At 46.9% G+C, this 26,660-nt stretch overlaps 2 protein-coding genes across 4 annotated transcripts in view; one reads left to right on the forward strand and one right to left on the reverse strand.

Moving 5' to 3' along the window:
* Positions 1–2: 2 nt before the first annotated feature.
* On the reverse strand, positions 3–7,879 carry atp5md (ATP synthase membrane subunit k). The gene is made up of 4 exons (XM_063071426.1): positions 7,733–7,879; positions 5,521–5,621; positions 1,478–1,579; positions 3–152 (listed from the first exon to the last, which is right to left on the reverse strand). Exons 2-3 carry the CDS (start codon positions 5,605–5,607, stop codon positions 1,481–1,483), a joined length of 186 nt encoding a protein of 61 aa, XP_062927496.1. The 5' UTR covers positions 5,608–5,621; positions 7,733–7,879; the 3' UTR covers positions 3–152; positions 1,478–1,480.
* Positions 7,880–8,175: 296 nt separating this feature from the next.
* The window catches only part of pdcd11 (programmed cell death 11), a 71,840-nt gene continuing 53,355 nt past the window's right edge, over positions 8,176–26,660 (forward strand). For 2 of the 3 annotated variants that reach the window (XM_063071427.1, XM_063071430.1), the window contains exons 1-10: positions 8,176–8,248; positions 14,082–14,189; positions 14,844–14,990; positions 17,534–17,698; positions 18,990–19,151; positions 20,956–21,079; positions 21,647–21,828; positions 23,450–23,557; positions 24,912–25,118; positions 26,064–26,188. In XM_063071427.1, the coding sequence (XP_062927497.1) occupies positions 14,100–14,189; positions 14,844–14,990; positions 17,534–17,698; positions 18,990–19,151; positions 20,956–21,079; positions 21,647–21,828; positions 23,450–23,557; positions 24,912–25,118; positions 26,064–26,188 (1,310 nt within the window). In that variant the 5' untranslated portion in view covers positions 8,176–8,248; positions 14,082–14,099. The remainder of the gene's footprint in view (positions 8,249–14,081; positions 14,190–14,843; positions 14,991–17,533; positions 17,699–18,989; positions 19,152–20,955; positions 21,080–21,646; positions 21,829–23,449; positions 23,558–24,911; positions 25,119–26,063; positions 26,189–26,660) is intronic. The other variant, XM_063071429.1, reaches the window with a different exon arrangement.

A 26,660-nucleotide genomic window follows, 5' to 3' on the forward strand; every position in this document is an offset into this window, starting at 1 on the left:
GAAACAGAATCCCAGGAGTTTTACTTGTGAAAGCAGATAACTTATATTACAGCATAATAGTAATGATTGTAGAGGTTTAAATTATTTCCACAAGTCCAACAGAAACACATGCTGGTCCTTAATTTCATACTTGCACCCTCACCGAGGAGAACCTGAGAAAAGAATCATAAACAGGTAAATAAGACCTCAGAAACACAAGGCCAGCTTTCAGGGTCAATGCCAAGACATTCCTCAAATAAACAGCAACTGCCCACAGCCAAAAGAATTGTGCACACGTTTCCTAGTACCACAACAGATTAGCTGTACTGACCCATTAAACATTCCCAGAACAGGGCTGACACACTGGATGCAAGACTCCCTCTACACTGTCCTGTCACATACTTGGGCAGGGTATGGCTCTTGGGGCTGAGACAGCATGAAAATATTGGCTAGTGGAGCAAAATCAGATAAAGATGAACTTTATCACATGTACATCAAAACACACAGTGAAAAGGACCTAGTGCTTTCCTTATGATGAATAAACTCTTCTCGGGCTTCCAGCCAAGTACAAGTATCGATTTTAACCCTATGTTTCAATGACAAACTGCCATCTTCATCAGGGATGACGCCTGGGCTCATCTAGTCTGGTGGTATTTATACCCCCATCGTCCATCCCTCCTGATTGGATGAGGACTAACATCAGGTTTCTGCAGTCCCACTTTGTTTACAATCAAATTCCAGTTCTTAATTGGAACAAGACTTTCATCTTTGTTAAAATTTTTTCCTTTATTTCAATGGCTTCCTTCACCAGACGGTCCCAAAACCCAATGTCACAGCACAGTAGTTTTTGTGCAATCAAAGCCAATCCTACGGCCACTGCGAACGCAATGTTCTGCTACCACTGATTTCTCTGGGCAACCCAACTCTTGTGCTCCTTAATGTGCGTTTCAACTGTACGCCCCATCTGGCTGATACACACTGGTCCACACTCACAATCCAAAGAAGCTCAAATCGCAACTTATGCGGGTCAAAGATGACCTGGGACTCAGGACAGCTGGCGTTTACAGGATTCCCTGTGAATGGCAGAGTTTGCCATCGAAATGTCAGTTAAAACTGATACCTGTACCTGGATGGAAGCCCAAGAAGAGTTTAGTTGAGACAGTGAAAAGCATCTTTTTGTGTCAATGACTAACACTTTCCAAGTATGTGCTGGGGGCAGCCTGCAATGTCGTCACACTTCTGCCAACACAGCATGCCCAGAACTTCGTAACCCCAAACCGTGTATCTTTGGGATTTTGAAGGAATCCTGAGCACCCAGAGGAAACCCACGCAGTGACAGGGAGAACGTACAAACTCAGACAGCAGCAAGAATTGAATCGCAATCAGTGATTGCTGCCGCTGTAAAGTGCTGTACTAACCACAATGCTACTGTTCCACCCACAAAACTCCCTTTACTTTGACCTGTAAGTTAGAAACAGTTGAAGGTAAAATTTCTCACCTATCATTTCTGATCTGTGATTGCTGCTGGTGCCTTCTTCTTCGATCTCAGTTTGAAGTACAATACAAGTGATGCGATCCCTGCATATGTAGCCAGTACGTACTGTGCAGATGAAACAGAGAGGGAGGGGTGAGAGAATGTGCATGTTAATGAAGTGGAACAAAACTCAGTTCCTAAAAAGACACATCTCATGTCTCAGATGAAGTTTGGTGGACTCTGGGACCTCTTGCATTTCAGAGCTACATTAATGCACGTTCACTGTGGTAACTGAAGCTGGAAAGGGCATCTGTCCAGCCATGTCCACCATTCAACAGCATGGCCGTTTCCAAAGCTTATCTACTTTTCTGCTCAGTCCTCTTATTCAGATTCCCCAGCAGGACAGAAGTGTACCAGTCTGCCTCAAATATACTCAACATCTATTCTGTACAGCCCCAGGGCAAGGAAGAGAAAAGCACAAACTTACTGACTCAAGTGAAGAACTTACTACTGATCTCAGATCTCAATAGTTCCCCTTATTCAGGATGTATGCCTGATAACTGTTGTGCTGGGTGGCAGGTTGGAGCTACAGTGGCATGCAAAAGTTTGGGCACCCCGGTCAAAATTTCTGTTACTGTGAATAGCTAAGCAAGTAAAAGATGACCTGATTTCCAAAAGGCATGAAGTTAAAGATTACCTTTTTATTTCCATCTTTTACAGTTCTCAAAATAACAAAAAAGGAAAAGGGCCCAAAGCAAAAGTTTGGGCACCCTGCATGGCCAATATTTAGTAACACCCCCTTTGGCAGGTATCACAGCTTGTAAACGCTTTCTGTAGCCAGCTAAGAGTCTTTCAATCCTTCACTCTTAGGGATTTTCACCCATTCTTCCTTACAAAAGCCTTCCAGTTCTGTGAGATTTTTGGGCTGTCTTGCATGCACTGCTCTTTTGAGGTCTATGTACAGATTTTCAATGATGTTTAGGTCAGGGGACTGTGAGGGTCATGGCAAAACCTTCAGCTTGCACCTCCTGAGGTAGTCCATTGTGGATTTTGAGGTGTGTTTAGGATCGTTATCCTGTTGTAGAAGCCATCCTCTTTTCATCTTCAGCTTTTTTACAGACGGTGTGATGTTTGCTTCCAGAATTTGCTGGTATTTAATTGAATTCATTCTTCCCTCTACCAGTAAATGTTCCCCGTGCCACTGGCTGCAACACAAGCCCAAAGCAAGATCGATCCACCCCCGTGCTTAACAGTTGGAGAGGTGTTCTTTTCATGAAATTCTGCACCCTTTTTTCTCCAAACATACCTTTGCTCATTGCGGCCAAAAAGTTCTACTTTAACTTCATCAGTCCACAGGACTTGTTTCCAAAATGCATCAGGCTTGTTTAGATGTTCCTTTGCAAACTTCAGATGCAGGAGTTTGTGGTGAGGACGCAGGAAAGGTTTTCTTCTGATGACTCTTCCATGAAGGTCATATTTGTGCAGGTGTTGCTGCACAGTAGAACAGTGCACCACCACTCCAGAGTCTGGTAAATCTTCCTAAAGGTCTTTTGCAGTCGTACGGGGGTTTTGATTTGCCTTTCTAGCAATCCTACGAGCAGTTCTCTCAGAAAGTTTTCTTGGTCTTCCAGACCTCAACTTGACCCCCACCGTTCCTGTTAATTGCCATTTCTTAATTACATTACGAACTGTGGAAATGGCTACCTGAAAACACTTTGCTATCTTCTTATAGCCTTCTCCTACTTTGTGGGCATCACATGTTTTAATTTTCAGAGTGCTAGGCAGCTGCTTAGAGGAGCCCATGGCTGCTGATTGTTGGGACAAGGTTTGAGGAGTCAGGGTATTTATAAAGCTTTGAAATTTGCATCACCTGGCCTTTCCTAACGATGACTGTGAACAAGCCATAGCCCTAACAAGCTAATTAAGGCCTGAGACCTTGGTAAAAGTTATCTGAGAGCTCAAATCTCTTGGTGTGCCCAAACTTTTGCATGGTGCTCCTTTCCTTTCTCCCCCACTAAAATTGTACAAAACAAAAATAATACACTAATCTTGCTTAAAATGTTGAAAAGAGTGTTTCATCTTTAACTTTATGACTTTTGGAGATCAGTTCATCTTCTACTCACTTAACCATTCACAGTAACAGAAATTTTGACCAGGGGTGCCCAAACTTTTGGATGCCACTATATGCCTCTACCAAAGACGGTGTAAGGCACTCCTTCCCTCCGCCACCCCGATCAGGGTCCCGTAAAGACATGGGAGCAGGCAGTGCATAGTCGTATGAGCAACTGGTGCATATCACAAGTCCTGATTATGATGCCAGGCAGACAATCTCTGAAGGGTATTGATAATGACTGGGGCCACCTGTCCTATTAAGACATTGTCCAAAAGAAGGCAATGGCAAACCACTTCTGTAGAAAAATTTGCCAAGAACAATCATGGTCATAATCACCTATATCATACAACATGGCACATAATAATAATGATGAACTGTAGTAACCCTAGCCAAGGGAATGGCTTACCAATATTGGCCCTGTTGTGTTCTAACGAATGAACTCTTCAAAATGCCAAAGGACATTGCTTAATTTATCTGACAGGACAGCCCTCTCAACAAACCTCTGCTGCACTCTGGGTTGCATTACATTAGGCTTGGAGACCAAACATTCATCTGTTACTGTAGGTGCATCTTTTATTCCCTGTTATGAAAGTCAACCAGCTACTTGTTTTATTAATCATTTGTTTCTGCTTCAATTCCAGTAATTTATACAATACACAATGATTACTGAAAACCATATTTATCTTAAGATTTATTCACCTATGAAATGCTCTATGTTCTACTTACTAAATAAATTTGCTTTACTATTTCCACTTTGCCCATGCCATACTCTGCCATTTTTAAACTTGTGGATTTCATCACTGCGCTTTCTTCAGCAGCCACTCTGTGCACTTGGTCAGTGGCAGTCTTGCCAATTAACTAGATTTCAAAGGACACCATTGTGAAAAAAAACCCAGCAACAACATTTCGGTACATTCTGAAGCCATAAGAGGATGGCAGAAGTGTAACTTCTTCCTACTTTCCCCAAATGAGACTCAGCTCAAAATAGTTACAGAGACAAAGACAATTTAGGTGGGTTCTATGACAAAAGAATGGAGTTTGTACAATGGTTGCTTGTCGGTCTTTTTCTGTCAAGACCATAAGAAACAGAAGCAGAATTAGGTAATTCAACCTATCGATTCTTCTCTGCCATTCTCTTTCCTTCTCCCCATAACCTTTGGGACCCTTACTAATAAAGTACCTATCAACCTCCACAACAACTTGGCTTTCTCAGCTGTCTGTGGCAATGTATTCCACAGATTCACTACCCTCTGGCTAAAAAGATCCCTCATCTCTGTTCTAAAGGAATGTCCTTTTATTCTAAGGCTGTGACCTCTAGTCCTAGACTCCTCACTATAGGAAACATTGTTTGCACGTCCAATCTATCCAGGCTGGAATGTAGGCTCTGATCTCAGTGTTGTAATAGTTTAGTGATTCTCAGCAAGAGACTAAGTTTGAATCTGGGTGGGGGCACTTTAAATTAGGGAGCAACTTCAAGATTATCATCAGTCAGCATGAAGCATGTGCCTTGTATCTTCTGTCCAGACTTTATCTGTGTCTGCAGGTCTCTGAATAGGCAGGCTCGCTCCAGCTTTGCTGATGAGTCCAATGTGGTCTGGTACACCTCCATCACACTTACTCACAGATTCACATCTCTAGTGACAGCAGGTGACCACACAGTAGGTCAAGGCCAATCCACACTCTTCCCCTCTCAACCACTAACCACCAGCATCTCAAAATGCTGGGGGAACTCAGTAAGTCAGGCAGCACCTACGGAGGGGGAATAGACAATCAATATTTTGGGCTGAGGTTCTTCATCAAAACATTGCCGAGTTCTCCAGCATTTTGCATTTGTTGTTCAAGATTTCCACATCTGCAGAATCTCCTGTATTTATGATTAGCTACCAACATCCATCAATCTCCACAACCAACTCAGCATCTCTTGCTTCCTCCAGATCACTCTCGTGGTACTTACGTTCCTCCTGCCTGTCATGGTGTAGGCATTGAAATATTTCTGGAATCCAGTGAACTGGTGCTGGCCAGAAGCCTCGTGACCTGCCATTCTCCTTACACTGGCTGCAGAGAGAGAAAATGACACGTTTCAACAAGCGTCACAACACATATCTTGGCATCCCAGTCCAAGTGTGCAACTGACGTGTGTTGAAGCTGAACACAATGAAACGGAGCTTCAAAACCCGCAAACATCTCAACATCAACACGATCTATTTCTATAGTAACTGAGTGTAAAGAAAAAGCACAAGTACACAAAGAACAGAGCACAGTGCAAGCCCTTTGGCCCGCAATGTTGTACCAACCCTTCAACCTACCCGAAGATCAGTCTAACCCTTCACTGCCACATAGCCCACCATTTTACATTCATCCACATGCGTATCTAAGAGTTTCTTAAGTGCCCCTAACATATTTTTCAAATCTATAATCAACTTTATTGTACAGGAGATCTATTCAATAGCCCAGACAGAATATGATCTCAGCAAGTACAGATGGAAAACAATTCAAATACTAAAAGCAGGAGATGTCAGCCACTCTGCTTATAACACTTCAGCCCTCTCTGTTTGCAGGAAAGGTGCCAGAGGTTCAGAACTACCAACATTAATCAGCAGCTTAAAAAGAGAGACAGGGGAGAAAACACACACAACACTCTCTCTCTTGCGGACTGCCCTCAGCACATCCTCGAGCTGTGTTGGCCATTGATGCAAATGACAAATTTCACTGTCTGTTTTAACGCACGTGATAAATAAAGCTAATCTACAGAAATAGAACAGTGTAGCAACGGACAGGCCAATTGTCCAGCAATGTTGTGCCAACCTTGATGCCAATTTATACCATGACCCCCTGTGCATCATCCACATCCCTCCACTCTGTTCATTTCAATGTCCATGTAAACTCTACCTAAATTATGTCAATAAAGGGAACATGATAAAGTTTACAGTTGATAGAAGTGTGTGATTGGCAGTAAAAAAGGAAAGATTTAGATTGCAGAAAGTTATCAATAAACAAGAGATTCTGCAGAGCGATGGCAACACAGCGCTGGAGGAATTCAGCAGGTCAGGCAGCATTTGCGGAAAAGTATAAACAAACACGATAAAGGAAATAAATAGCTGACTTTTATTTGTTTTTCCTCTCATTGAGTGTTGGTCTTTTTAAAAAATTGCTTTGTTCCTGTTTCTTGTTTTGTGGCTGTCTGCAAGCAGACCATTCTCAGGGTTGTATAATTTATACATACTTTGATAATAAGCTTTCCTTTGATCTTGAACATTTCAGGCCATGACCCAAATATTGATGGCCTGGTCAGTTGGGCAGCAAGTGGGAAATGAAATTTAATCCAGAGAAGAGCAAGGCAAAATATTAGTGAGGTGGATCAGGCAAAACATAGGTTACAGAACGGTGTAAAGGAACAGAGAGAATGCATACCCAGAGATCCTCAGGTCTGATCAATAAGGCAGCTAAAGGAGCATACAGAATTCTTTCATTTCTTCTTCAAGCACGAATACGAACAGAAAGGTAGTGTGAAACGGAGACAGCTTGAGCACTCGTGCATTCCCGGTCTCCAGGTCACAGCAGAGAAGGGATTGCACTGGGGTGTAGGGGGATTTGTGAGGATGTTACCGGGATGGAACACTGTCGTCCTTAGGGAACGATTCGGGATGAAGGGAGAGCTGATGGAGACGTCCAGAGAGATTAAATCGACTTCACGAACTACTCTGCCCTATCATCAAGAATCGGTAGGCTCCGTCCCTCAGGCCAGTCCAATCCAGAGACTGGAGGGCTGGGGATCTGCCGACGGGGGCGGAGGGTGTGAGTGGCCAGCGCTCCTCCAGACCCAGCGGGCAGTCGCGGTGTCTGTTTCCCGGTGATAGGAGGGCCTCTCCGAGCCGGAAGGGGGACAATCGGCTCAACGGCCTCTTACGGTCCAGCGAAGTCTGACTGAAGGATGCGGAGCCCGGGCTTCCCCGACCCCCGCCCTCTGGGTACAGGGCCTCACCGACCCGCCTTCCGCCATTCCCAGCCGCCTGAAACGGGGCCCGTCCCGTGTACGAGAAGCTCAGGTTAGGGAGTCGTGGCCACACCAGGCCCCGGTTTTCTCACCGAGCTCCCGCTGAGGCCTGTCCAACCGTCTCACTATCCCCAGGCATTCCCACTCCCGCCCCCGGCCCCCTCATTCTCACCTTCACTCCGCCGATCCCAATGTCCTTCACAGGCCCAGGCTCCACAGAGCGGCGCCGGAAATACCGCCCACCAGTAGCGCCTATTGGAAGAGATTCCCGTCACTCGGCCTGTTCCTGACGCCGCCGAGTGCTTTACTTATCTATTGACCGAATGCAGTGTCAATCACATTAACCCCACCAACGTAAAACGCCTATTGGACCGGTTGAACCTCAACTGCACTTATTCTGTCTCCTCAGCAACCATTGATTGGCAAATGTGTGACCCGCCCACCACGGGACAAGCCTACGATGATTGGACTACAGACAAAGCTCCCTACTTGCATTGGACAATGTCGACGTCACTCATCATATGTCTGCTGTTGATTGGGCAAGATTGTGGGAGTCTCTCAAGGCGGACTATGTGCCATTTACAGTCCATTCTCCGGAAGTATTTGCTGGGCGTCGCGAAGTATTTCCGGAGGTTGGAGTCATGGCGATGCCCATGTGAGCGAGTGAGGAATCAGCGGGTGTTGTACGGTAGGCGGGTGGTAGATGTGGTCGGGTTGTCCGTCGGCAGGGGTTGGGGGTGGTCGCGTGTCCGGGTCCTGATGGGGGAGCGTGGGTGGGGTGGAATAGGATGGTGGAGGAGGTAACGGGTTGGGTCGGTGGGGAGGGGAGATCCTCGCGTCCGGGGGCCCTCGGGCAGAGCGAACCCGTGGGTCCAGGGTTCGGCTGGGTTTGGTGGAATAGGATGATGTGCGGTGGGGGTGTAGCGAGCTGGACCGGTGGGGAGAGGAGGCCCCTGGTTCCGAGACCCCTCTGGGACCGTATCATGTCCGTGTGTCCAGATTTCTGGTGAGAGAGTGATGGACAAAGTGGAGTAAAATAGAGTTGTGATGTGATGTAACGGGTTGGGCTGGTGCTGATGGGATGCAGGGTCTTCGGGGATGGTAGGTTGCTTGAGGGTCCGGGGCGAGGTGGGGACGGAGAGGATTATCACCGTTCGGTGCCGGAACGGAGATACAGGAGGGGCCCTCGACCCTTCTCTAACTTACAGCGGCATGGTATCAGGTCATTTGGCACAGCAGTCGGCGCCCGTCCTTAAAAAGTCGCAGAGTTCAAGTTTAATTATCACTCATCTATACACGAGAATACAACCAAAGGAAACAGCATTTCACAGGGACCAATGTGTAAAAATACGGTACCAACGTCACGCATATTTCAATATGCAGAAAACAGATAGCAGTACTAGCCGCAGAAAAGACTGGCTAGTGACATTACAGAAGTGTATGAGGGCGTAGGTAGCATCTATTTATCTTTCCCAGGCAAGGGAATCAAGAAATAGAGTGCACGGATGAAAGGAGAGTTGACCAGAGAGGCTGTACGGAGAGGTTTCCACACAGGGGGTGGTCTGTATATGGTATGAGCTGCCAGAGGCAGTGGTTGCCCAGGTACATTAAAGATATTTAAAACTTACTTGGATAGATGTGTGGTTAAGAAAGGTTTGGAAGAATATGTGGCAACTGGGAGCCAGCTTAGATGAGCATCTTGGTCATAATAGAGCAGTTGGGCCAAAGGGGCCTGTGTTTGTGTTGTATGACTGTGACATCTCCTGGTACCTAGCCCACTCAAAGGTCAAATTTAATGTTAGAGGAATGTATACAATATTCATCCTGAAATGCTTTTTCTTCGCAAGCATCCACAAAAACAGAGAAGTGCCCCAAAGAATGAACGACAGTTAAACGTGAGAACCCCAAAGTCCCCCCCAGCTCCCCCCTCCTGCACGTAAGCGGCAGCGAGCAACGATCCCCCCTCCCCCACCAACAAAAAAAAAGGGCATTGGTACCATCACCGAGCCCAATTGTGTGCTAAGCAATAGCAAAGACAAACCAAAGTTACACCAAAAGCTTCGCATTTTATCCAAAATTTAACGAACCACAGGTTCTCTCCTTCCCTGGCCAGGGAGAGGGCAGTGTCCCCATTTTCACAGCTAGTGGGAGACATAACAACAACCCGCTGGTTTACAATCGTAAAAGTCCGTTTTGTCACTTTTTCCGAGCTCTGTGTCCGAAGATCGCAAAGACCTCGGGTCTTTGGGCCCACAGCGGAAGCTTTTCCGGCCTCCCTGATGACACACGAGTCTCCTGCCCTGACACTGACCCTTGATCTGCCCATCTCCAGAGACCCAAGATGTTAGGCTTCCAAACACGATCAAGATTCTTAGGCCAAACCCTTGACATGTCGAATAGCAACCAGTCGTGAACCCTGAGAATGGGTCCCATTCCTGCAAAGAACCGAAGCCTGTGTGTAACTCCAGGTCAGGGTCTTCAAGAGAGCCCTGAAAGAGAAAAGTAGAGATATTAAAGGTGGAAATAGAGCTGTTTCTTAAGATGCAAGCAAAGGAGTTGCTGTTAGGTGCCATTCACTCTCCTAAACTCTATCTCCAGTGTTGCCCGTACACCCCTGATTCTCTTCTGTCTGCCTGTCTTGAACTGGGGTTCCCAACCCAGGCCAGGCTCCATGCATTCCTCGGTTAATGGTCAGGCTCAATGGCATAAAAAGGGTTTGGAACCCCCTAGTCTGGAATAAACTCAGAGTTCCAAACATTCACCACCCCCGAGGTGAAGAGACCAAACATTTCTGAACTGAACATCTGACGCTTCGAAACCTGAACACTCATTCTATTTCTAGAAGTCCCAGGCAGACAAAACAGCTCCACAATCACCCTGTCAAGCCCATAAGGCTTCAGTTGCTCAGTCCTTGAGAACTTCTAATCAGATACTGATGGGCTTTATGGGGGTGGGGTGGTGTGTAAAGGCTGATTTATACTTCTGTGTCAAATGGGGGCCATAACCTACGCAAGTGGCCTACGTGCGTGGTGATCATCTATACCTCTGCGTTGGTGTGTCTGCATCGCTCTACAATTCGCGCACGTCATGCATGCGCACACACCTGCCCACGCAAGGCTTCACGGTTGTGGTAGCCTTTCTCGGGATAAACAAGTATAAAGGGAGCAACACACATAAAAGTTGCTGGTGAACACAGCAGGCCAGGCAGCATCTCTAGGAAGAGGTGCAGTCGACGTTTCAGGCTGAGACCCTTCGTCAGGACTAACTTCCTTCAGTTAGTCCTGACGAAGGGTCTCGGCCTGAAACATCGACTGCACCTCTTCCTAGAGATGCTGCCTGGCCTGCTGCGTTCACCAGCAACTTTTATGTGTGTTGCATGAATTTCCAGCATCTGGAGAATTCCTGTTGTTTAAGTATAAAGGGAGTGTCTTTTTTCGTAAAAGTGAAATGTGTCCTCCATAATTTCGGAGGTCTGTAAAGCTTTATGGAAAGCATTGCAGCCAGAGTTCCTTCCCTGCCCTTCAGTCGGCCGATGGGAAGCTATTGCAGCGTAGGAGGAAATGCGATGCTACCAAGCGGACCAATCACAGTTGTTGCGGTCTGCGTTGCCGCGACGCGCAGTTACATTTTGGGAGAGGTGTGCGTCAGGCTACGGCGTAGGGATCCGCGTAGCTTCTGCATATGGTTCGCAGCGACGCCATACCTACGGCGTGGAGTTGACACACAAGTATAAATCAGCCTTAAGCATATCAGCAAGGGATGTGTTAGATAAGAGATAATCAACTATACATGAATGCAGCCGAACGAAGCAGCTTTCCTCCGGTGCCAAGGCGTGACCGTATTACCAACAGCACGTAGCACATATGGTTACGATTGCAGGAAAACATAGTCATACAAACATATCACCCGAGTCCCCGAGTGGCCTGTGGAATTTTGGTGTATGGGATGTCCTGGTCCAATGTGTTTTTCCACCAAGCCCACACCAGAGGGCAGCCCCAGCAGAGGGGGCCAGCCCCCAGTCCATTGTGCCCGCAGAGGCCTCCGCTCCCTCCCACACCACCCTGGTGTCTCCTCTCCTGAGCAGACCCTGCAGGTTGAGGGGCTAGTCCGTGCCACAGCCGAGGCAGCGCAGCTCTCCCACTGTCAGTCTCACCAATAAACTAGTGAGCCAGACTGCATTATCACGGCCCAGTGGGGTCCTGCGGTCACAAGAAACACACCCAAAACCATCACTCTCACCACCTGTTGGATTGTGCACCATCTTGGCACAACAACAGGACGCAGTAAGTCCAGCTCCATCGCTATGGAGCGACTCACTGTCACTACAGCAGCAAAGCTCTTGCAACCTGTGCCTGTTATCTTCACTCTCTTTCCCGGCGATGTCAAGCTTTGAAAATTCAGTCCAAGAAAGAAAGCAGGATTAGCTTTGTTTGTCACATGTACATCGACCATTAAAACATACTGCGAAATGCATGGTTTGTGTTGATAACCAACACTGTCCAAAGATGTGCTGGGGGCAGCCCGCGAGTGTCACCATGCTTTCAGCGCCAACAGTGCAAATTACCCCATCTTTGGGATGTGGGAGGAAACCAGAGCACCCGGAGGAAACCTGCACATTCATGGGGACAACATGCAAAGTCCTTAAAGAAAGTGGCAGAAATTAAACTTGCACCACTGGCACTGTGGAGTGCTGAGCTAACTACTATGCTACTTTGCCTCCTCCGTTTCACTGAATTCTTCAAAACTAGGATAGTGGTGTGCACCTAGTAGCCGCAGAGTGAAGTTTTCAGCCACCCGGTTCCAATCCCAAACCTGGCTCCTGTCCTTGTGGAGTTTGCTTTCTCTACTGGTGACTGCATTAGTTTCCACTCAGTGCTCCACTTCCATCCCATACCTCACGTGGCAGCTTATTTGGCCGCTGACAGTTGTGTAGTGAGTGGTTTGAGAGACTGGTTCTATCACATCCGAAATCCTGTCTGCCCACTACCCTGGACCCCCATCAATTTGCCTATTGCACCAACAGGTCAACAGAGGACGCCATCTCCACAGCACTTTACTCTGCCCTGACCCACCTGGACAGCCCCAACTCTTAGGTCAGAATGCTGTTCATTGACTTTAGTTTGGCATTCAGTACTGTGATTCCCCTCCAAGCTGATGGCCAAACTTCGCCAGCTTGGTATCACCTCATCCCTCTGCAATTGGACCTTGGACTTGCTGACTAACAGACCCCGATCAGTTAAGTTAGACAACCTCTCCTCCTCCGCTCTCACCCTGAACACCGGCGTGCCTCAAGGCTGTGTGCTGAGCCCTCTTCTGTACTCCCTTTTCACCTATGACTGCGTTCCTGTACATGGTTCTAACTCCATAATCAAGTTCGCAGATGACACCACAGTAGTTGGTCTGATCAGAGGATGACGAGACTGCCTACAGGGACGAGGTCCAGCACCTGGCTGCGTGGTGTGCCGACAACAACCTGGCCTTTAACACCCAGAAGATCAAGGAGATCATTGTGGACTTCAGGCATGCTAGGAGCCACACTCACGTCCCCATCTACATCAACGGAGCTGTAGTGGAGCGTGTATCAAGCTTCAAGTTCCTTGGTGTTCACATTTCCGAGGATCTCACCTGGTCCCTGAACTCCTCCATCCTGATCAAAAAGGCACAACAGCGCCTTTATTTCCTGCGGAGCATCAAGAAAGCTCACCTCTGTCCCAGGGTACTGACGGGCTTTTACCACTGTACCATTGAGAGCATACTCACCAACTGCATCTCAGTGTGGTATGGCAATTGTCCCGTATCGGATCGCAAAACAGTCCAGCGTGTGGTGAAAACTGCCCAGCGGATTATTGGCACCCAATTGCCCACCATTGAGAACATCTACCATAAACGCTGCCTGGGCAGGGTGAAAAGCATTATCAGGGATGCATCTCACCCTAACCATGGACTTTTTACTCTCTTCCCATCCGGTAGGCGCTACAGGAGCCTCTGCTCCCGCACCAGCAGGCTCAGGAAGAGCTTCTTCCCTGAGGCTGTGACCCTGCTGAACCTCACATCACAGCACTAAGCAGTATTGCATCCGTATTGTACTGTCTCAGTACTTTTATATTTGTGTGCTGTAGCACTTACTTTTTATTCACAGTTATTTTGTAAATAACATTCTTTGCATTTCTGGTCAGATGCTAACTGCATTTCTTTGGCTTTGTATCTGTACTGGGCACAATGACAAAGTTAAATTGAATTTAATCTAATATGAGGAGAAGGTGAGGGGTAGGGAGAATAACATTGGACTAGTTTAAATGGGTTCTTGGTGATCTCCACAGGTCCATTAGGCTGAAGGGTTTGTTCAATGCTGAATGTTCAAAGTCTCAATATTAGACATAAATTTCAACTCATTTCATTCTGCTCTGCTGCCTGACTGCAGCGTGGCCCCTGTTCTTCAGCCAGGTGTCTCAGGAACTGGTGTAGCCAGTGGGCAGTTAATCATGCAGAACAAACACCTCAATGTAGTTTAATCTGTCCAGGTGCTGACAATTGTTGCAATGGAGGAGGACTTCCCCCGCGGGGGGATACAGAGGAAGCCCACCACAGGAGCCAGCAAGAGCAATGAGGGAGAGGACAACTTGTTTCAGGTAAGTTTTGGAGTTGATGCTGCTGGAATTCAGCACAAAAACAGACAACAAGATGTGTTCCAATGTTGTGTAGGGATTGTAAGTGGATGTGGACTCTGCTATCATAGGGATTATTGGCATGTTTACTTGTTAGTCTTTGCTCCGTGGTTAGATATTTCCTAATATTGGTCAATTCCCCACTGAAATAATCAACAAATAATGTTTGAAATCCCTTTGCAAATGTACTGCTCAAAATACCAGCACTTAAGGCATTGCTCTTCCTCCAGTGGTCAAGGAATTAACATCACAAAGGGGGCTTCTGTGTCGAACTCCAAGGGTTATATGATAGGACGGTGAGGAAGGAGCTTCACTCTGTGTCTAACCCTGGATCTGTGTGATGGGACAGGGTTGAAGAAGCTTCACTCTGTGTCTCATGCTGGGAGTGTGGTTTGATGGGACAGTGTGGAGGGAGCTTCAGTCTGTGGTGTTGGGAGTGTGCGATGAGGTGGTGTGGAGGAAGCTTCGCTCTATGTCTGTCCTTTGGTTTGTGTGATGGGAAGTTTCCCTCTGTGTCTGACCCGGGAGTGCGTGATGGGATGGTCTGGAGGGAGTTTCACTCGCTGACCAATGCTGTGATTTTTAAGACTCTTTTATAAATATGCTGTTTCCCTCCAGCTGTCAGCGTCTGAACACCGACCGAAGCGTCCTAAGGTAGAAAAACAGAAGAACGAGGTAGGTGTTGAAAAAAAGAAGTTGAAGGAAGTACAAGGTCTGATACCTCGCAAGAAACAGACAGAGGAGGCAGGAATCCTCACGTTTAAGGTATGTCAGTCCACAGTCAGCCTTTTACCTGTCATTCACCACTGTTGTACAGCACTCGCTTCTGGCACCCTGCCTCTCACTAATAGAAGCATAAACCTAACAGAGCATCTCTCCCAGTCCAGCCTTCACCCCTCCCTGTCCTTGTCGACGTGTATCCGCTCACCTTCTGATCTGGGTGCAGTGTAGCCCGAGAATACTCCCAGCTCCTGGCTTCCTTAGGTACAGAAACTAGATCCTTCTCCTTGACTCCTCCATTCTCAGCTTTGGTTATAACTGTAAGGGGCTCATAGAATGCCTACAAGATGGCTTTTTAGAACTCCTGTGTTTGAGCCCACTAGGGGATCAGCTGTTTTCGATTGGGTGTTGGGCGATGGACCAATATTGATAAGAGAGCTTATGGTAAAAGAACCCTTAGTGGCAAATCATCATAATGTGATCAGATTCATCATGAAATTTGAGAAGGAGAAGCTAAAGTCAGATATATCAATATTACAGTGGAGTAAAGGGAATTACAGAGGCATGAGAAAGGATTTGGCCAGAACCGATTCAGAAAGAACACTGGCAGAGATGATGGCAAAGCAGAAATGGCTGTAATTTCGCAAAACTATTTGGAAGGCAAAGGATATATACATCTCGAAGAGGAAGAAGTAGTCTGAAGGCAAGATGACACAATTGTGGCTAACAAGGGATGTCAAAGCCAACATACAAGCCAAAGAGAGGGCATATAATAGAGCAAAAATTAGTGGGAAGTTAGAGGATTGGGGAGATTTTAAAAACCAGCAGAAGGCAACTAAAAAAAAATAATAAGGGAGGTAAAAATGGAATGCAAAAGTAAGCTAGCCAATAATATTAAAGAGGATACCAAAAGTTTCATCAGATACATAAAGTGTAAAAGAGAAGTGAGTGCAGATATCGACTGCTGGAAAACGATGCTGGAGAGGTAGTAATAGGGAACAAGAAAATGGCAGATGAACTGAATAAGTATTTGGCATCGGAGTTCACAGTGGAAGACACTAGCAGTATGATAGAAGTTCTAGGTTTCAGGGACAGTGAAGTGTGTGAAGTTACCATTATTAAGGAGAAGGTTCTTGGGAAACTGAAATGTCTGAAGGTAGATAAGTCACTTGGATCAGATGGTGAACACCCCAGGTGGCAGAAGAGATTGTGGAGGCATTAGTAATGATCTTTCAAGAATGAATCGATTCTGGAATGATTCCGGAAGAATGGAGAATTGCAAATGTCACCCCACTTCAAGAAGAGAGAGAGGCAGAAGAAAGAAAATATAGGCCAGTTAGTCAGTGGTTGGGAAAATGTTGGAGGTGATTGTTAAGGATATGGTGCCAGTGTACTTGGAGACACATGATAAAATGGGCCATACTCGGCATGGTTTCCTCAAGTCTTGCCTGACAAATCTGTTAGAATTCTTTGAAGAAATAACAAGCGTGATAAATACAGTTGATGTTGTGTACTTAGATTTTCAGGTCTTTGACGAGGTGCCACACATGAGGATGCTTAACAAGCTAAGACCCCGTGGTATTTCAGGACAGGTTCTAGAATGGATAAAGCAGTGAGTGATTTGGGCAGGAGGCAGTGAGTGGAAATAAAGGGAGTCTCTTTCTTGGTTGGCTGCCAGTGACTAGTGTTCCACAGGGGTCTGTGTGGAAACCAGTTTTTATTTTTGTTATATGTCAGTGATTTGGATGATGGAATTAATAGTTTTGTGGCCAAGTTTGCAGATGATATGAAGATAGGTGGAGGGGCCAGTATTTTGAGGAAGCAGAGAGGCAAGGAAATGGCAGATGGCATGTTGTGTCAGGAAGTGTATGGTCATGCACTTTGGTTGAAGAAATGAAGGGTTGATTATTTTCTAAATGGACAGAAAGTACAAAAATCTGAAGCGCAAAGGGACTTGGGAGCCCTTGTGCAGGATTCCCTGAAGGTTAATTTGCAGATTGAATCTGTGTTGAGGAAGGCAAATGCAATATTAGCATTAATTTCAAGAGGACTAGAATATCAAAGCAAGGATGTAATGTTGAGACTTTATAAAGCACTGGTGGAGCCTCACTTGGAGTATTGTGAGCAGTTTTGGGCCCCGTATCGTAGAAGGATATGCTAAAACTGGAGAGAGTTCAAAGGAGGTTCAGGAAAGTGATTCCGGGATTGAATGGCTTGTCATATGAAGAGCATTTGATAGCTCTGGACCTCAGAAAAGAGGGGTGTCCTTTTAGAATAGAGATGAGGGGAAACTTCTTTAGTCAGAACATGGTGAGATTGTGGAATTATTTGCCACAGGCAGCTGTGCAGGACAAGTCTTTATATATGTTTAAGGCAGAGGTTGATAGATTCTTGATTGGGCAGGGCATGAAAGTATACGGGGAAAAGACAGGAGATTGGGGCTGAAGGGGAAAATGGATCAGCCGTGATGAAATGGCAGAGCAGACTGAATGGTCCAAATGTTCTAAGTCTGCTTCTATATCTTTTGGTCTTGGGATCACATACCTGCTCTGGATTTTGTTTATTCTCTCGCTCCTTTCCCTATGCAGAAACTGACCGTTGGAACCCTGCTGCTCGGATGTGTGAAAGAGGTGACTGACTTTGAACTTGCCATCGGTTTACCCCATGGGCTCACTGGCTACGTGAGCCTCACCAGCATCTGTGACGCGCTTACGCAGACCTTGAGTGAGCAGGTCAATGAGGACCTGTCAGAGGTGAGTTTGATCTCTTACAGTCTCATGTTTTATGAGTTTCTACTTTGTGTCTGTGCCAGGAACTGGATCTGGAGTATCAGGACAGACTTTTCCCTTATTCCATGAACTACTGTCCTTTCCTGCAGCCTTGTTTTCCATAACCAATCACCTGCCAGCTCCTTCTCCGTCCCCTTCCCGTTACTGGCTTCTACCCTCCTTTCTGGCCCAAAACATTGATGTTCATTTTTTACAGGTGCTGCCTGACCTGCTGAGGTCCTCCCGCGTTTTGTGTGTGTTCATCAGGACACGCAGTACTCGGCTTCATGCTGGCAACTCTGTGTGTTCTGGAATTAGCAGTGGAGCAGAGGCCAGGAAACCCGTGTCAATGCAAGCTCAATCTTTCAGTTTCTAAAACTTCCCGGGGGCTGTTTGCAGTGGCCAAGGGTGTTTGTTAATCAAATCCCCGTTCCCAGCCCCTTCCCCGTCACTGCATTCTTGCCAAGAGTACCATGCAGGTGTAGAGCTCTCTGAATCTTACACTCGAAGCTCGGTGGGAAGAGTCGCTGCAGTTGTACTCGGAGGGCGGTGTATATTGGATAACCTCTGGGCTGTTAGTCCAATGTCTGTAATGGAAAGCTGGTGCTTTGCTGCTGTGTCCTCACTGGAACCCCGTGCTTGGCTCCGAGTGTGTCTTGTAAGGATAGGTGGAGTGATGTAGGGCTTTTCTCTTTAGAGTGAAGGTGACTGAATACAGGTGTACAAGATGGTGAGAGGCATACAGAGAGTGGGCGGCCAGAGACTTTTTCCCAGGACGGAAATGGCTAAAGTGAGAGGGCACAATTTTTAGATGATATGAGGAAAGTTTAGGGAGGACTTCAGAGCTTTTTTCATTTACACAGAGTGGTTGCATGGAATGTGTTTCGGGGTGGTGATAGAGGCAGATACATTAGGGGCTGTTAAATGGGCACTTGGATGATAGAAGAACAAAGGGCTAAGTGGGAGGGAAGCATTGGCTTGATTTTTGAATAGATCAAAAGGTTGGCACGACATTGTGGCTGCAAGGCCTGCACTGGACAGCATTATTCCATGTTCCATGAATGTGCTGATTTGCTGTAAGTGTATTGACTTGCAACTTTGTGAAAAGACAAACATTGAAATCAAGCTTCAGGCAGGTCAGTGAAGTGGCCTGTGGTTGTTTGGGGTGAGGGAGCCTCGGGTTGAGTTTGTTGGTGGTACAAGGTTTTGTCTCCTGTCTGCGGTGTGTCCTGCAGCCGTGTTTCTGAGTGCTTTGTTTCCTCTGAATTTTCCCCAGGATCTGACCGCTCTCCCGGACTTGTACAGCCCCGGAATGGTAGTACGGTGTGTCGTTTCTCAGCTCGGGGCAACGAAAACGAACCGCCACAGCTTGAAGCTGTCCATTAACCCCAAGGAGGTGAATGCAGCCCTGTCAGCGGGGATGTTGCAGACAGGAATGGTGAGTTAGAACATAGCGGTGGAACAGGCCCTTTGGCACGTGATGTCTGTGCCAAACGCGATGCCAAATTAAAATGCATCCCTTCTACCTGCACGTTATCCACATTACTACATATTCATGTGCATTTCTAACAGCCTCTTGAATGCCGCAGTCATTGCTGCTTCCACCACTATCCCCGGCAGCCCTCCCAAGTACCCACAACTCTCTGTAAATAGAAGATATCAAAAAGAACTTGCCCTGTACATCTCACCTTGTCCTCCAGTAACTGACATTTCTATCCTGCCTACCCTCTCATAGTTTTATGAGCATCTGTCAGGTCTCCCCTTGCCTCTGATGCTCCAGAGAAAACAATCCAAGTTTGTCCAACCTCTCCTAGTGCCTCACTCCTCTAATCCGGGTAGGGAGCTGCTAAACTTGGGCGCCGCTGTACCGCGCAATGTTATTACAACTTGGGGCGTTAGAGCTCAGTGTTCAATTCTGTTGTCGTTTGTCAGGTGTCTGTGCGTCCTTCCTGGTTTCCCCAGCTGCTCTGGTCTCCTCCCACAGTCCAAAGACATACTGGTTAGTCATTAATTAGTCATTGTAAATTGTCCCATCGTTGAGTTAAACTGGGGGTTGCTGGGCAGTGCAGCTCAAAGCACCAGAAAGGCCTATTCTGTGCTGTATATCAAATAACTAAATATAAATTAAAAACCTTTTCTATACCCATTGCAAAGCCTGCATGCCTCCCCTGTACTAGGGCGACCTATTGGTAATTGTGATCTCGAATTCCAATGTCCAGCACTCCTGATTTTACTGTATCCTGCCATCCAGCATTTCCAGAACTAATTGTACATTGCTTATAGGCTTAATGGTGTCATCCAGCTAGTCATATTGACTTGCATTTGACAAAGATCCCTGAAAACCATGCGTTTCCCTCAAAGACCAAGCACCTTATAAGACCATAAAACATAGTAGCTGAATTAGGCCATTTGACTCTTCACGTCTGCTCCACCATTTCATCATAGCCGATCTCTTTCACTCTGAACCCAATTGTCCTGACTTCTCCCCGTAATCTTTGACACCCTAACTAATCAAGAACCTATCAACCTCTGCTTTAAATATACCCAATGACTTGGCCTCCACAGTCATCTGTGACAATGAACTACACAGATTCTCCACCCTCTGGCTAAAGAAATTTCTTCTCATCTGTTCTAAATGAATATCCCTCTATTCTGAAGCTGTACAGGCCTTCCAGTCCCAGATTGCCCCCAATATTGAGAACATCCTTCTGAATCTACTCTGTCGAGGTCTTTCAAAATTCAATAGGTTTCAATGATATCTCATCCATACTTACCAAGGTGTTTATCTGACAAGTCCCATTGACCTGCATTTGGCCCAAATCCCTCAAAAGCATGTTTAAGCTTAAATCTGTATCACTAGTTTTAGATTCCCCTTCTCTGGGGAAAAGACCAGCCAACTAATCTATGCCCCTCATGATCTTATAAACCACTATAAGGTCACTCCTTCAGGGAGAGAAAACTTCCAACCTGATTTACATTTAACGTGGTGTATGCTTTCAACTCTATACTTTCTGCTAAACAGTGAATGTTGCTGTTCAGTGTCTCATACCAGGCCTTTCTTTGTGTATTTTTCTTGACCCTATGTAGGCCTGTAACCTGACTGCCCGGCGATAGCAGGGATTGAAGGAATTCCCACTAAGGGTCGTCCTTGCATTGTTGTAATTGTGCACGCAGTTCTCTGCTCCCATTGGCCGGGTTCCTATTGCCGTTCACACTTTGCCCCTCTTTTTCCCTAACTTCAGCTGCTGTCTGGTTGTGTGTCCAGTGTGGAGGATCATGGGTATTTGATTGACATCGGAGTCAAAGCCACCAAGGCCTTCCTCTCGCACCAGAAAGCCCGGGATTATATTAAGAGCAGGAACCAAGGTAAGTCTTCCTCAAGGATGGTCTCTGTTATTTCACTAGTTCTGTAGACTCTCGGTGGTATAATCAACTGGCAGGAGGTGCTGTAATTCAGAATCAGAATCTTGGCCTTGACTCGGGGCGTGCAGTCTGTGTTCTCTGGAGTTATCAATTAAGGACGGCAGTTAGCGTAACACTATCACAACGCCATCAGCCCAGATTTAATTCTGCTGTCTAAGAAGAGTTTGTACGCTCTCCTCCATGGGTTTCTTTCCAAATCCCAAAGGCATTTGGGTTAGTAGGTTAATTGGTTAGACGGGTGTAACTGGGTGGCGCGGACCCGTAGGTCAGAAGTACCTGTTACTGTGCTGTATCTGAATAAAGAAACAGTTATTACCAATCTCCCTGCTCCATTCTGGTAACACTTAATGCTCAAAAACTTTGTAAGTCTTGAGAGTGTCTTGACAGCTGACGAGCACTACAAAGTAGTTTGTGATTGAACGATACCACATGACAATGCCAATATATCTTGCATGAAATATCGGGTACCACATTGTTATTCTGTTTTTGGGGTTTTTTCTGTGCCCCCAGGACACCCTCTTCGTGTTGGTCAGTACCTGAACTTCCTGCTGGAGTCAGTCAAGGACAATGGCCGGTTTGTCCAGCTTTCGGTCCGATCGACAGATGTTGCTACAGCAACGGCCACTGACAATCAGAAGTGGAGCCTTAGTAGCTTGCTGCCTGGATTGGTGGTGAATGCTGAGGTTCAGAAGGTACAGCTTTTGGCATCTTGTGTTGTCTTCCCTTTCAAAAGGCTGAGAGGTGGGCTCAGTGAGGTTCCAGATTATTTGGTTGATGTTGAGGGGCTAATTCCATCTCTCAAGGAAACCAAAGCTGAGGAGATCTCTAACGATCCAGGGTCTTGTTGTGTTGCTCCTCAAATCTGTTGTCCGGTCACTGAGATCGTAACTGATCCCTGACCAAGGTGCTGTTGACTTTGGGAGGAACACACAGCACTGCCGCTGGAAGAGCTGCTGTCTCATCCCAGTGCTGAAGTGGGACTATGTGGGTTCTCTCTGGGTGCTCCGCTTTCCTCCCACATCCCGAGCAACGTGCAGAGTTGGGGGATAAATCACCCCTGGTGTGTAGATGAAGGGAAAAATCTCGGGGAGTTGATGGGTTTATGAGGACAGTAAATAGGATTGATATGGTCCGACGAAATGGGTATATCCTGGCTTGTTTTAGTGATGTGCAGTTCTGTGCCCTCTATTTGGCCACTGTGGTTAGATTTTCAGAGATAGAAGAACTGATGAATGTGGAAATAGTGTAGCAAGACTGCCTTGGCTTGAACTCAGTGAGTTAGCAAGGAACCCCTGTCCTGCAACACATGCAAGGTGCTGCAAGAACTCTCAGCAGGTCAGGCAGAATCTGTGGAGGGGAATAAATAGTCAACAAAGGCCTAGAGCCTTCAGTGGGTGGAAAGGACAAGGGAAGGGGCCTGAAAAAGGTGGTGAGTGGGTTGTGAGGAATACAAGCTGATGATCAGTGAGATCAGGTGAGTGGGTTGGGGAGGCGGAGGAGGAAGAAGGTGGAAGACGTACAGGGCTGAAGAAGAAGGAATCGTACAGATGGCAGTGAATCATGGGAGGAGGAGGAGGGGCACCAGAGGGAGGTGATGGGCAGGTGAAAAGAGGAGTATAGGAGAGGGGGGAGCCAGAATGGGGGATGGAATAAGAGAGAAGGTGAAGGAGGGAGCAATTACTGGAAGTTGCAGAAATCAATGTCCATGCAGTCAGGTTGGGGGCTACCCAACTAAATATGAGGTGTTGCTCCTCCAACCTGAGTTTGGCCTCATCATGGCGGTAGAGGAGAGCATGGACAGAATCGCTCATGTTTTTTTTTTGGAGTAACATTGTGCACTGAGTGTCAGACTTCTGCTATTTCTCTGTTTTATGAGAATCATGAGTTTTCCCTTTGAGTTTTTGAGTCCAGAGGACTGAGGCTGCAGTGAAAGCAATGTGTTACACAATGGGAGTATTCTCTCGATTAATCCTGATCATGTAAACATTGGGAAATGGGTTCAGGTGTGGGAAAATGTGCAGAGTATGGTGGGTCAGACTGTATCAGATTTGACTGAATGGCTGGACGTGGAACAGTCCAATATCAGAATGGGCCCATCATCTGGTGAGCACTGGCATGTTTTAAATTTGAATTCTGGGTGGTACTCCATTTGGTGTCTCACCTGCCATCCTCCCCTCTCCATGTCTGTGGCCTTGGGTTGTGTACTGGGCTTTAGGAGTAAACATGGTATCTGCCCCACGCCTGCAATAACATGTTGCGGATTTCTGCGGATGGTTTCTCCGAGAATAGAACCAAGTGATGTTTGTGTTCCAGGTGAATCCGCACAGTCTGGTTCTGCAGTTCCTCTCTGGCATGTTGGGCATTGTTGACTTCAGGCACCTAGACCCACAGAAAATCGGGACCTACCACGTGGGTCAAAAGGTGAGTCTGTGGAGTGTCTTCAACGTAATGTAGAATAATACAAGTAGGCAAAAGGAGCTAGTGACATGTGGCACATTCCTGACTATCGTGCTATTGAATCTATGAATATATTTTGAAGATGGGCTATTGAAGATCTGGCCGGTTCTATGACTCTTCCCACTCCACTAGAAACCCCTGCCCTCATTACTTATTCCCCATCTCCGGCACCCCACTGTGGTAGTACCAGCAGCGAAACTGGAGTTCGTTTATTATTGTCACGTGTACCAGGATACAGTGAAAAGCTTGCCTTGCAGACGGTTCCTATAGATCAAATCGTTTCACAGTACATTGAGCTAGAATAAGGTAAAACAAATACAGAATAAATTGCAAATACTAAAGAGTTACAGTGCAGGTAAGTTATAAAGTGCAAGATCATAAGTTAGATTGTAAAATCATCTTAGCGGGCAAGAGGTTGGTTCAGTAGTCTGATAACAGTGGGGTAGAAACTGTCCTCGAGCCTGAAGGTAGGTTCTTCTATCCACAGCCTGATGGGAGAGGGGAGAAAAGAAAATGTCCGGAGTGGGTTGGTTCTTTGATTATGTTGGCTGCTGTACAGTGAGAAGCACAGACAGTCCACAGAGGGAAATCTGGGAATTCTCCCCTGACACCCCAGGCCTAACAGAATCTAATTTAAGGGTGCAATGGTAAAGTAGGTATTTTCACGCTGCCAAGGAACTCAGTGACGCTGTCTGCCGATTATCTTGAAGGGAATAATGGTGGCAGTGTTCAGCGGGGTGGCAGGAGACGCCAATCCCACCTTGTGGGCAGGTGACCATTTCCTGGTCACACCAAACACCTGTATTGCAGCATTTATTTAAAATTTAAAGAACACATTTGTGGGAGAGTGGGTTGCTGGGAATGAGATTGCTCCCATGTGGTGGCACTGACTCGATAGGCTGAATGTCAGAAGGGAATGTAGAAATAAGTACGCTCTCTGACATTCACAGATGCATTAATCTAAATTAGCTCAGCAAGCCTCAGCTGAGGCTCGCGTTTCTCTGTGTTCGTATTAGCTGAGGGGAATGGAGGGGAGAAGGTCAGACTTCGAGGGAAATAGAGAAGAGGGAAAGGTGTGTGTGTGGAGGGGAACGGGGATGTGGGCGCTTCGGGGGTGAGACGGGCACCTGAGGGAATGGGAATGGAGTAGGGGGGAGGTGAGTGTCTGGGCACGGTAGTGGTGCGTCACTGCGTGACCCTACAGCTGAACATTCAGGGGTGCTTTTGTTCATTTGGTTTTGCTGTTTATGCATCCCTGCATTCTCTGTTAGCTCTGTTTCCCTGGCAGTAAGCTGCACACGTTATGTCTCTCCTCCAGGTGAAGGCCTGTGTGCTGTACGTCGAGCCGGATACCAAGTCCGTGCACCTGACCCTTCGGCCCGTCTTCCTGCAGCCCGGCGCCATGGTGCGACAGCCAGGTGGGCAGAGCATCGGAGAGGTCCTGGAGCGGTGTACGGTGCTGTGCTACCACAAGGGTGCTGGTGTCACCTTTCGGCTGGAGGACGGGTCGTTTGCCTTCTCGCGTGTGAGTAGATCTGTCTTCCACCCAAGGGTGAATTTTCACAGCTGATGCTGCCACGTATCTGTGAAACTGGAGTTCAGAGGAACTTGTATTTTGCCTATCGTCAGCACCTCAAAGGAATCTTCAGGGGTTACTTAGATATCGACACGCAGTAATAGTGCTAGAAATGTGACAGCCAACATTAATTTATTTAGAGATATAGCAAAGGTAACAGGCCGTTCTGGCCGAATGAGCCCACGCTGCCCAATTACACCCATGCGAACAATTAACCTACTAACCCATACGTCTTTGGGATGTGGCAGATACACAGCTGTCAACATGCAAACTCCTTACAGACAGCAGCAGGAATTGAACTGGGGTTGCTGGTGCTGAAAGAGACTTATACTAACCGCTGTGGCGCCTAGCTGCCCTCAGCTGTTCCTGTAACCTACACTGGGTGTTTAAGCAATCCTGCTTGAGGGATAAATATGGAGCTTTGGAGAGAACTGGCACAGTAGTTGCTGAGGGCATCCTGCTGTGCCCCTCACTTTAACACTTTGTTCAAAAGAATGGCCTTTTGGTACTCCCCTGCTCTCCTCTACCAGCACAGCACCCCAACCAGGACCCCTCACTACATTACTGACCTCCCCCTCAGTGCATACAGCAGCGTGACGCTCCCCTCATGCTGGAGCCACTAAGGCCGAGCTTGGTAATATTTTCCGTCTTGAGAAAGTTGATTGGATTCAGATTCATTTAATCCCAAAGCAGTGAGACGTGTCGTTAACGATCAACACAACCTAAGGGTGTGCTGGGGGCAGCCTGAAAGTGTCGCTGCACATTCCAGCGCCAACATAGCATGCTCGCGGTACACAGTGTGCCCACGTGTGCCGCTGTTTGTCGGGGCAAGCTGAATTTCACAACACAGACCTTCGATAATTGATGCCTAACATCTGCCCCTTGTCATTCCAGGTGTTTCACCTATCTGACACGAAGATGACTTCGGCTGCCAACGTTTTCAGGAAGGGCACCAAGCACCAGTGTCGGATCATCGACCATGCAGCCATGGAGCAAATGGCCCTGGTATCACTGAAACAGTGAGTGACGACGTGACTGTCCATCATCAGCAGTTTAACTAGTGGCATAAGGATAAGCTATTTATTTAGAGGTGCAGCACTGTAGCAGGCCCCAATGAGCCCACAGCGCCCAAATACATCCGTGTGACAATAACCCATCTCCCTGTGCACCGCTCCATCACGTGGAGCGGATCTCCCTCAGCATTGCCCCGTCACACACTCCCATGCCAGCCACGTCATGGGTTAGATCATGAGTAATGCTTCCTCCTCAAAGTAAGCAGGTTAGCCACTGAATGAATTCCCCCTCTGCTCTGTCTGTTGCACTCTCCTTGGCCAAGGGCAGCAAGGGTTAGACATATGTCCACTGATCTTCTGGCCTTTGCAGTGATATGCTGTTCTGAATTAAGATGAGGTGGTTTTTTTGTGTTTTAGAGTTTTGCTCAAAATCCTTAGAATGGACACTTAATCGCAAGCTTTGCAGTGGGCAAAGATT

This window comes from Mobula hypostoma, chromosome 19 (assembly GCF_963921235.1).
Source record: "Mobula hypostoma chromosome 19, sMobHyp1.1, whole genome shotgun sequence".
In the NCBI taxonomy this organism is placed as follows: Eukaryota; Metazoa; Chordata; class Chondrichthyes; order Myliobatiformes; family Myliobatidae; genus Mobula; species Mobula hypostoma.